The 12,256-nt window shown below is 43.3% G+C and overlaps 1 protein-coding gene across 1 annotated transcript in view; it reads right to left on the reverse strand.

Annotated features, from left to right (window-relative positions):
- Window positions 1-12,256, reverse strand: part of LOC109283280 (connector enhancer of kinase suppressor of ras 2) — a 280,861-nt gene that overhangs the window by 214,841 nt on the left and 53,764 nt on the right. The window contains exon 2 of the mRNA XM_059733119.1: window positions 3,235-3,437. Coding sequence (XP_059589102.1) covers window positions 3,235-3,437 — 203 coding nt within the window. The remainder of the gene's footprint in view (window positions 1-3,234; window positions 3,438-12,256) is intronic.

Raw genomic sequence — 12,256 nt, forward strand, 5'->3', positions numbered from 1 at the left:
TCAGATCTCTCAATCCTTTGACAAGTGCCCTTTAGCCTCTAAGCCAGTGGTATTCAACTTTTTGGCCTCCCCAGCCAGATGAGTTGCAAGGAGTCTGTTTGTGGGCTGGATAAGGCCATCTGTGGCCCAGATCAGGCCCTGGGGCACAGCACTGCCCCCTCCTACCCCTCTGCATGTCAGGATTGGGTCACAGGGGTCCAGCACCACCTCTTCCCATCCCCCTCATGCCAGAATTTGGTTCTGGAGGAGGCAAGACTCCCTCCAGCCCCCTACATGAGATGGGGCCCTGGGGCCTGCTATTACCCCCACCCAGCCCTATATGCTGGGATCAGGCACCAGCTCCAATGTACAGGGTCTAGGGCTCCCCATGCATCCAGAGATATGGCAGCAGGGGAGTGATGTCATCGCTCTCCCATCACCAAATTTCCAGAACCATGGGAAGCCCCAAAGGCCAAATGCCATGGTATTGTGGTCTGGATCTGGCCCAACAGGCCACAGGTTGAGCACCCCTGCTTTAGGCTTTCGAGTTATAAAGAGGGATGGCTGCCTTCTCCAGTGTCAAACACCCTCTATTTATGTTTTTTTATGGGATTAAAGATTCAGGAACTACCCAGGATTACATGCACACCCAGCAAATTCTTTTCTACCCAGACATCTATGTAGTCAGAAGGCAGCTTCCTGAACATGTTTAGTGAGCACATAACAAGCATAGCTACATGGGGTTCAAACTGTGCACCAATACCCAAGTCAGCAGTTACATGAATAAGTAAGTACCATTTAAGTGCACAAAGGGGGAAAGAAAAACTCCTTTGTGTTTCAAAATTCTATCATAGAAATGAGGAGGGAAAGCAAAAATAAGAGGAGAGCATGGAGTCTTGTTATGTAATATTCTCTCTTCTATGTTATCAAGATGATGATTTTAAACTATTCAATTACCACCATTTCTCCAAAATGAAATAGCAGTATATGAAGATGGGTCTCAGAAGATTTACACAGGTCTTCCTATAAAATAAACAGCTTTTAAAACAGGGAGTTTGGACTGGTAATGTAACTTTGATTAAACTAGACTTAACCAGATCAATTATAATCCCTTTCTGTTTTGATAGAAAATCTAAAATAAAACCTGCTTTTTAATAACACTCTTTTGTCCTTCTTTTGAAGGGTTCAAGAGCTCTTTTGAGGATGTGTATTGTATGCTGAGGATAGACCATTCATTTACTACAGAAATGCAAATCACATAACAGAAGTCAAGACATTCTTTCCCAGAAAGAACATCAAGCTTTTGTAATGTGAACTGAATAATAAATTATTTAAACAAGGATATTGAAGTGGGAAGTTAGTTGGATTTTAGTTAAGATACCAGAGCTATCTAGGGTTTCTTATTTTTGGGGAAAATGGAACAGACACCTTTAAATAACTACAAATAGTTAAATACAATAATTTGTTTGCAAATATCTAGTTGGTCTAATAGAATATATCACCTGTTCCATGAGTTTTGATTCTTTTATAAATAGTTAAGTCCTCTATTTATGGTACAGTCAGAAGACCACAACCAACAGCACTCTTGAGCAGGGGTTTTCAACCTTTTTAAACCAGTGTACCCCTTCTGTCTCCAAGTTTCAGCTCACGTACCCATTTATATTTTTTCTTATTTTAAGAAATAAGATCTGCACAGGAGGTGGGGTAGGCTGCTGCTGTGGGCTGGGGTGGCACCAAGCACTTCCTGGCAGGGGGCTGGGCTGGGCTGTGTGGCAATGGTGCTTGGAGGGTGGGTATCGGGGGGTGGGCTGCAGCCACCCCAAAATTCACCATAGCTCCCTCAACCCTCCCCCGCCCCCAGCTTCGCTGCCATCTGTCCCAAGCACAGCCTAGCCCAGCCCCCTGCCAGGAAGAATCCAGCACCTTGCTGGCCCCAGCCTGCAGCAGCAGCCTGCCCTTGCCCTGTGCGCAGATCTGAGGGCACATGCCCCCATGCCCTCCCAGGGGTGTACATAGTGGCAGGAGCCACCCCCCGCCCCTGCATGTTGCTCAGTCCTGCACCCTGCTCTGGCTGGACAGCCCATACCTCTTCCCTAGGCCCAGTCCCTCCCCCATTGCTGGGTCCTCAATCTGCGCCCTGTCCCCCCACATTCCTTGCCTCACAGCAGACTTATCAGGCAGAACTGGCTGCTCTCCACACTGCCGGGCTGCACTCCTGGCCACCTGTATGCTGTGCTGTGGCGGCGCACACGCACACCACATTTAATTGGCCACACTATCAGACACATCAGTTTTGCATACACCTTACGACCTTTTAAGTAGCCCTAGGGGTATGCATACCCCCGGTTGACAACCACTGCTCTCAAGGAGCATGAGAGCCTTACTTCTGTAGTCATTCTAGAAGAAGAGTACCTCCTACTGAGAAAGTGACAGCTGCTTGCAGGACATTTGTTTTCCTTGGAATCTCCAAGGCCCATATTTCTTATGAGACTCCAGACTTCATTGTTCTTATGAGAAATAACACATTTGCAGCCTGTGAGAGTATGACTGCTCAAATCTGGTCATAATTTAGCATGTTTTACTACCAAGATGCTTTTTGAGGTGTAACTTACACGTCCAATAGAATCCATGAAAAGCTTAACTTGTATATAGTCAATAGTTTAACAAAAAGTTCAAGCCAAGAGCTTCTTGGTACAACGATTCACAATTCATAAAAGAGGAACTGTATCACCAATTATTAACTAAAACTACCCAAGAACAGATATGAAGCTTGGAGAGCCACATTGCAAGCTTCCCATTCTGTTGCCTTAATTTTTGTTAACCCTGACTTACCATGACTACTCGTCCCTTTTTTTTTCTGGTTACAAGGCAGTTCAATTTCCATGTTCATTTAACCTTAGACTCCCTTCTGAAATTGCCAATGATATTGCCATCTACAGAGGTGACAGGTACATTTGTCACTAGGAATAGAGCCAAAATAATAAATTTCATATAGGCTGCCGTCAGCCAGGGGGAGATTTTAAACTGGTGAACCAAAGGAAACTCCAGCATCCCACAACCAACCCCTGAGGTCTTGAAGCCTAGTCTATGTAACCTGGTCTTTAAATATACAACAAATTTACAAAGCAAAACCTCTAACTGGAATTCTAATATTAGCATTTAATAATAGAAGCAAGAGAAAAAGTGCAACAGATAAGGCAGATAAGTGGAAACAATTACTCTTTCCATGGAAAGAATAAAAAAGTTATAAATTACCTGTCCAGCCAGGCTAACAAGTTCTTGGCAGCACCAATCAGGTCAACCACAGAGGTAAGAAAATCATTTGGCAGTCGTCTGGAGGCCCTGCCATCATAATGGCCACTCCTCCTTCTACCTGTTATAAAGTTCTGAAGATTTTTGGCTGAGGCATTCAGCTTGTGAGAAAGTGTTCTTAGGTTTTCTGTCTCCAAACCATAATTCTGAAAGCAGAAGAAGCAAAAATTCACATGAATGTTTAAAACAAACAGTCAGTCAATGAGCTCTCTGTGCTAAATTGTGAGCTAAAGCATCTTAAACTTGTTTTAATTCACTCAACTCTTGAGTTGTGAAGTCCAGGAAAATCAGCAAGCAATAAGCAGTACAACTAAATCATGAATATGGAACAGTTCTTATAAAAATACCTACTGAATTGTCTAAACAACCAACAGGAATGATGCCAAACTGGCACTAACTCTGCAAGGCGAGTTAAGTAGCAGATGTATTATCCCTTTTTACATAGGTGGAAACTGAGGGTCAGAGGCATTAACTGATAGGCCTAACACCATACAGTAGGGCTGTCCACAACTGGTGGCCCATGGGTGGCATGCACCTCACAAGGAATTAATGTGTGGACCTCAGAATACCGCTCACACTCTCCCTGTCACACCAACTGCTGCTGCTGCCAAGGTCTCTAGGCTCCCTCTCCCTCAGTGGTGACACATAGCGGGTGCACAGGGGTGCACATGCACCCCCTGAGAGTACTGGTGCACCCCCTGGCAGCCAGCGTTCCTGGACAGGGGGGCAGGTGAGAGTGCTGGTGCCCGCCTTGAGAGTGCTGGCTGGGGAGTGGGGATGCCAGGAGAAGTGATCCCTGCGGTCCCCCCACAGCTGATCGCACCCACCTGGAAGTGCCAGCGGCATGTCCAGAACTGCCAGTGGTGTGCCACTGCCAATTCCAGGTTGGTCGGCCACGGGGGACCCCCCAGTTGCTGACTGGACACTGAGGGGAAAGTCCCCCCCCCCATGAGGCACCAGTCACCCATGCTCTCCCTTCCTCAGCTTTTGCTTCTTGCTCCCATGCTAGGGGAGCCCATGGCATGTTGCAGAGAGGGAGCTGAAGTGGGGACTGCTATTGTGCATGTATGGTGCAGCAGTATACATTTATGTAGGAGGGCTGCATACCGTGGTGGTGCAGTGGTGAGGGGGTGTGGCCTGGGTCCAATATTTGTGTGGCCACCGGGGCGAGCAGCCTCTGATTGCTTAAAAGTTGGACAGTCCTGTCCTATAGGAAGTCTCTGGAAGAAGTTCAAATCTGCTAATACAGCTACTTGAACTATTCACTGCACACAATCTGCTATATTTAGCCTTTCTTGGTTAGGAGGTTATTTAAAAAATATTTGTTGTTCATGATTTTTTTAAACAACTAGTTATGTGAACAAATTTCAGACAAATGATTGATTTTCAGCTGCGAGTTTCAACTATGCATCATTGATAGTGTATGATCAGTGACCTAATTTATGTGGCATCAGTTCTGCTCTCTGAACAGATGACAAAAGTTTAAACCAAAAAACCAAAAGAGAATGTTCTTGTTTGCATGTGAATAGGGATTTGTGTACAAAAAGCTGTGATGTCCCAAATATTGAAAACAAAAATTAATTTGCATGAATGATCACAACTAGATAAAGAGGAATACCCATGGAGTTGGACCAAACAGCATAATGGACAATGTGTCACTAAGCGGAGGTGAGCAGGGGACCAGCTTTTGGTGCTGCCTTGAGGGGGTGCCAGAATGGAGCTCCACCTAAAGCCTTTGCCATGGTAGGAGCAACCCTGCACCAATGGGCTAGGGGTGTTTCACATGAATAGCCTCCTCCCTCCAAACTAACTAATTTGTTAGTTAGGCCTTTGTTACTGCATTATGAACAACCTCATATGAAACACGGAACTGGGCCTCATCTACAAAATCATCTTTCCTTTCTAAGATTGACTCGTAGAAGATTTGAACCCACGTCTACCTGAAGAGGAAATATTCAACTATCTTACTAGTCAGCTTACTGCAGCAAGTCTTGATTTTAAAAAGGATATATTGCAATGGTTTGGAAAAAGAAAGCATTTGTTTCATACTTACATACCCTGTAAGAACATCAGAGTTCTTAACAGGACACATGTTAATTTAATATAAAATGAAATACCAAAGAACAAAACAAATGAAAAAGATCATGGCTTACATGGATAACAATTTTCATTACTCCCCTCACTGTGAATACTATATAAGAACTATTTGATAGTTTTACACATCTTGTGCATTTTACTTGTGAAATACTTCCTCATACAAACATAGTTTCTTTGATATTATCTTGCCACTTAATATTTTTACTAGCTGAAATACAGGGGACATATGTTTTATCCCATCATTTCTTCACTTTTTCTTGTACTAGGAAGATGCATTAATGATGCCATCTTGATACTCATGATGTCTTAGCAATCAATTAGTAAGGAATGCTATGATTTTTCCTTCAGAAGGAGTTTGATTTTGCCACTTATTCTAATTATAAAACAGATCTGTCTGTTTTTCTTTCAGAGTCAAACTCCCCCTGTCTCTGTGCTAAAACACTAGCCATTGTACATGTCCATAAGTCACTCCTGTCCGCATATACCGGGAAGCTATCAACTTTCTCTGAAGAAAGGCGATTTACACTGTAGCAAAAACCCCAGTTTTTCTTTTTTTATTTATTTTAAAATACATTCCCCCTCCCCTTCCCCAACCATTTCTGACTTTTGCTCTCCCTCTCTATTCCCGATAGATAAGTATAAGTAAGCTAAGATGTAGGATAAGCTTTACATTTTATTTTAGGTAGTAAGTTTTATTTTTCTCTCCTCTCTTTCCAAATAAGTTCCCTGCTATTTTGATATCGATACCCACTGTTTTATAAGTGATAATTTTTATGTTTGTACTGATTTTATATTGTGTGATTACTGTTTTAGGCCTATATCTGTAAGTTAGCATAAGTCAAGTCAAGTTTCCATTTTGTATGTCAAGCCTCCATCTTGTGTCCTTTGCCCAGGCATCCCCTGTGTTGCAACTGTATGATTCATGTACCCCTCCTAAGTAAATTGGTTCCCAGATGAATGAGAGTGATTGGGAATGATTAAAATACAATGATAGCAGGCCTCTACTGAATGGCCTGTAATGACCAAGCCATCACTTCACATTGATTCATCCAGGAACCACGGACCTCACCCAGGAACAGAGACAAGAACCCAGCATTTGAAAGACAAAAGAACCTGTAGAGCCAGCAATGCTACCATTGTACCCCACCATTACAGACACCCAAAATTGCACATCCCTGCATGGAGCACACATGCTCAGTACGCCAGGGGCTGACCCTTGCCTGGGCATGCCTCCTATCACTAGGGTCACACAAGGTCTGCCCCTATAAAATGGGGCAGTGAAGACAGACCCAGTGGGACACCCTCTCCATCTGGACCAGCACCAAGCCACAGCACCTATCCACCCAGAGGCCCTGCCGGTGACCCCCCTCTGGACAACACCTACCGGACAAGGACCCCTTTCCAGCCTGGATAGGTAGTGATCACCCCCCCACCCCCTCTTCAACCAAGGACTTGGACTATACTTCTCTTCCCTATCTGGACTCCAATCCTTCCACTGAGTCTCTTTCTCCTGCTGCCATTGTGAGAGAGAGAGAGAGAGAGAGTGTGTGTGTGTGTGTGTGTGTGTGTGTGTGTGTGTGTGTGTGTGTGTGTGTGTGTGTGTGTGTGTGTGTGAACCAATAACTTCATGAGGCTGTGTAGTGTGTTTAATAAAACTGTTATTTGGACCCCTAAGTTGGGTTTTGCTTTACTATGGTTTGGCCCTGCTCCAATCTCTGCTCCTTGCCCCTCTACCTTCTGTCTCATTTCTCCCTCTCCTGCTTCTGGCTCACTGCCATCTCCAACACCTGTCCTGAGCTCCTCTCTACCTCCAAACCCCCTGTTTCTTTGCCACTGTCTTATTCCCACTGCCTTTTCCTTTTCCCCTGAGCAACCAGGTTTCTGCCTCAGTTTCTTTCCTAGCTGTCTCCTCCTTGCCACCACATATCTGCCCCCCTCCCCCCCAATATCTCAGCTGTCTGCCTCAGTTTCCAGCCCCGGTCTACCTTAAGTAAACCCAAGCCTCAGTTCCTCAATCAACTTCTCTATAGTCCACTGGTTCTAATCCCGGTTCTGGCAACTTTCACTCCCTGCACTTTAACTCTCTATCTCTCTCACCTGAACCTTCCCCCAGGTACCCCAAGCACACACATACACACTGTACCATCCAAATTAGGAACTTACCTGTGTGTATGTGTAGGTGGGTTGTATGTGTGTGAACTGGTGAGTGTGTGTGTATATATATATGTCATTGTGTGCATGATATATGAATTAGTGATCTGTGTCTAACTTTTGGGGTGTATGTGTTTGAATTGGTGATAGGTATGCATGTGCCTAGGCTGGTTTGGATATGTATGTGCCTGAGCTGGTAGTGTGTGTGTGTGTGTGTGTGTGTGTGTGTGTGTGTGTGTATGCACTTAATTGATTTGTGTGTTTGTATATGTGCAATTGTGTCAGACCCTCCTGTCTAACAGCACAATATTGAGATCCTGAAAGTTGGCCTGACCCCACAGAGCAACAACACCATGAGGTAAAGGCCATTTTCACCATGTTTCTTCTAGCGTAGATAAGATAAGACATTCCATTTTAGTCAGTAAATTGTCAATCTAAACAACAGAATCACGTTCACTCTGGAGCAAACATTTCATTCTCATTTATTACAGAATCAAGTGTCAAAATTTCCTTAGAGGTATTTGAAGACAAAAACAAATGGCCATAACAGGTAGAAATGACTTGCTTAAGCACATCATTTCCATCAATAGAGTCTAGCGCATGCACATACACAAATGCACACACGTGCACACTCACTTGCTCTCTCTCTTTCTCACACACACCATAAATTTTCTACCTTTTTATTCTATCCCACAAATGGAGAAAAACTAAGTAAAAACTACATTTTCTCTGTTACCAGATAAGTGTAGAGGAGTCACTCCTAATGGAAAGGACACCAGGAAACAGAAATATCACATCTACCCCCTCGCTGGGGCCTCAACTCAAGAAGGGGCTTCTATTTTCAAGAAGGGGAGGAAGAAGGAACCAGTTACTATAGGCTGGTTAGTCTCTCTTCTATCCTTGGCAAGAACTTTGAGAAAATTGTTAAGGACCACATTTGTGGGGGACTGAAACAAGGGCTTCCTTGGGGCCAGTCTACCAATGGCCTGCCCACCTATTTCTTGGCCAACCACCCGCCTTCTCACCTGCCACACATTAATGATATATAATTATGATATTAATTAGGTGGGAGGCTGCCCATTTCTTGCCCTTATGCCAGGGGGCACTATCTGCAGCTCCATTCCTCCCCTACACTGCAGCCCAAGCCTCGGAGATGGTATTCACTGTTCTTATCGTCACCGGCTCTACACTGGGCCCCAGAATCCTCCAATCCAGACCCCCAACAAGATTTCCTCCAATCAGGTGGCCTACTCCACCCTCATTCTGGGCTGCCTAGCTCCCTGAACTCTTTCCCTTGTCTCAGGTATGGTCCCGCCGGGACCTCTGGCCACACAGGTGCTGGCCTCACCTCCAAGGCCAGTCAGAAACCCCAGGCCCTCAGCTCTGGGCATCCTTCATGGTAGGCCCCTAGCTCTTTAGACCATTCTGGTCCTGGCCCCAGCATTGACAAGTCGAGGGTATTCTAAGTCAGGCTTCTGACTCTATAGCCCACTCTCTAACCTGGATCCACCTTCTTGCCCTGACTATGGGTTAACCCACCCGGTTGTGGGAGCTGGGGTTAATATGGAATTTGTATCTATTGGTCCCGGTCTTCCCCAGGGGTGCCTAGTGAACAGCTGTTCACTGAGCTCCTGATACACTCCTCTGATATAGTGGTAAGCTGCTATCAAGTCCCCTCTCATTCTTCTCTTCTTTAGGATAAAGAGGCCCAGGTTCCTCAGTCTTTCCTTGTATGGCCTGCCTTGAAAGTCCCTAATCATACAGGTGGCTCTTTTCTGGACCCTCTCAAGTTTTTCCATGTCCTTATTGAAGTGCGGTGCCCAGAACAGGATGCACTACTCCAGCTGCAGTCTCACCAGTGCTGAGTACACTGGGACTATCACTTCCTTAGTTTTACACGAGATGTATCAGTTGATGCATGCCAGCATGTTATTTTCCCTGCTGGCCATTGCATCGCACTGACAGCTCATGTTCATAAGTTGATCGATCATTACCCCTAGGTCCCTTTCGGCTGTGGTGCAAGTCAGGCTGTCACCTCCAAGCCCGTATGTATGTTGAGGGTTATTTGCCCCCAGAAGGAGCACCTTATACTTGGAAGTATTAAACTTCATCTGGTTCCAGTCGGCTCAACTCTCTAGCCCATCAAAGTCCATCTATATCTGTAACCTATCTTCTGGCATGGCCACACTGCCCCATAACTTGGCGTTATCATGAACTTGGCTAGTGAGCTTTTCACTTCTTCATCCAAATCATTGATAAAGGTGTTGAAAATCATGGGTCCAAGCATGGACCCCTGAGGGACACCACTGGCCAGTTTGCACCAGGATGAGACAGATCCATTCATGAGAATTCTCTGGGTCCTACCGTGTAGCCAGTTTCCCACCCACTGAACCATTGAGCAGCCGAGCCCATAATGTTCCAGTTTCCTCACAAGGATATCATGTGATGCTAGATCAAAAGCCTTTTGGAAGTCTAGGTATATAATGTCTACCTTGTCTACCATGTCCAGGTGATGTCCTGGTCATAGAAGGAGATGAGACTGGAAAGACAAGACCTACCCACAACAAAGCCATGCTGGCTGTAGTTCAGAATCTTACCTTCCGCAAGCTTATTGCACATAGATTCTTTGATAAGCTTTTCCAGGATTTTCCCTGGGATTGAGGTTAGGCTGATTGGCTTATAGTTGCCTGGGTCCTCCCTCTTCCCCTTTTTGAAGATGGGCACAATGCTGGCCCTCTTCCAATCTTCAGGAGCTAAATATTGAGCTAGATAGACCATTGGTCTGTCCAAATATGACATTTCTTGCATGATTAGGAAAAATTCATCTAGCGAGCAAGCTTGTTTTGCTTTAAATCTTTCTTAGTCAACAGGTGAATGGGGAGCTTAAAGTTGACACAGTTTTTAAAGTACAGCAAAGCATGGGTAAAATATCCATGAAAATAATTAAAATATAAGGCAAAATCAGTCATACACATTAGAAAGTCTGATCTGAATTACCAGTATTATTCTGATCCAAATTATTATTAATTTGACCAAAGGGTAAAAAATGAAAATTACAGTACACCAACATCATGTGTAGATGCCATCTGGTACTTAAAACAATAGAACATAATAGTTACAAAACTACAGAATGTTTATTTCCTATTAATGTAACAAGCCATAACGCAAAACCATAAGGCACATCTTATTCTTATGTGGGTTTTTTCTGGCTATATTACTTTTAACCACTTTTTAAAAAATGTCAGTAATACTGTCTGTCTTAATTTAACTTAGTTCATTGTTCTTCCCTATGTATTTTGAGTTTTTCTTGAAAACATTCTTCAAAAAGTCAAAAGATAGGATGCTAAAAAATGTTACCATTTTTAAATGAAGGTATTCAGCAGCAGGTTCTGAAATCATAGGAAGAAATAACATATGTGAATGTTCTTCTTATATCTCTTGTACAATAATAGATTCAGATACAATAAAACCACAAGAATGGTACTAGCATGCAAGCCTCACAGTTATTTGATCTTGAACGCCTTCATTTCATTATAAGACACAGTATATCAAACAAAGCAGGACCTGTATGCTTTCAAAATATTTGCTACAAAATGAAGACATTGCAAGATTTGCAAAATCCTTTGAAAATCTTCATTACTGGGACCTGGGTAGGCCTAAAGGGATCTTTAAAATCCTGCAGGATTTTCATAAATTGTCAGTTAAGTTTGTATCTTAGAAAGATAGACTTGCATTCCATTCAAATGAATAACGATTCATTTAAAAAGTCATGACAGCACTGGCCTAATTTTCATAGGTGCTTTGCATGGCTAAGACTTAGAGATGCTAAGAATATGTGTGCAGTTTAGAGAGATCCTAGTTTCTTGTAAATTTGCTTTCAACCTTCTCTACCTTTCACATTTGGAGAATTAGTTTAAGGTCCTCACCAAACATCAAATAAAAAATAGTCTCATCAAAGTCACAAGCCACATAATACATATTGGTATTATCTATACATAGCATAAACTAGACATGGACTGGAGAGGTTACAGATAAACTTTAAAGCCACCCTGATAATAGGCTTGGCACAATACTTGCCTACTCTAACTAGTACTGATACTATATTTATTTTCATCATTGCTAAAATCACCCAGAAATTTTTGGAAATAAAAAGCAACAACATAGCAAGTGGTAATAAACCATCATGTCAGCAAGTGGGCCATTGGAAGGGAAAATGATCATGATAATTTTGGATTATGGTTTTCTTCAAAACTGTAAGATTTTGTATGCATTGTTTTTTGCATTGTATTGCATAGATGCACAGATCTTGCTGCGAGTTACTTTTACGTTTCTCTTTCATTCCACTGTAAGATTTTCTGTGTAGCAACCTCCATCTTCATTCTTCAAGAGAAAGATGGGCAGCCTATATTTGATATAACGAAGGAAGAGAACCTGGTGAAAGGATGAAAAGAGGTGGTGACCTAGGCTACACAATGAGAGAAAAACTAATATTTGCTGTAGTGTTTTGAATGAATGCAAGAGGTGTTAAATAGGACCTGACAAGACCACAAAGGAGTAGCAACATGATTGCATTGCAAAGGTGTTCCCCCTCTCTTTTCATGCCATTCTGTGTATGCTACTTTTACCTTCCATCTTACTTTTCCCCTTTTCTTTTGTTCTGTTTTTTGAATTAAGGTCTTCTCCCAACCCTTCAAAAGCCTATGGCTTTGAATACATA

Source organism: Alligator mississippiensis, chromosome 8 (genome assembly GCF_030867095.1).
Source record: "Alligator mississippiensis isolate rAllMis1 chromosome 8, rAllMis1, whole genome shotgun sequence".
NCBI classification, from domain to species: domain Eukaryota; kingdom Metazoa; phylum Chordata; order Crocodylia; family Alligatoridae; genus Alligator; species Alligator mississippiensis.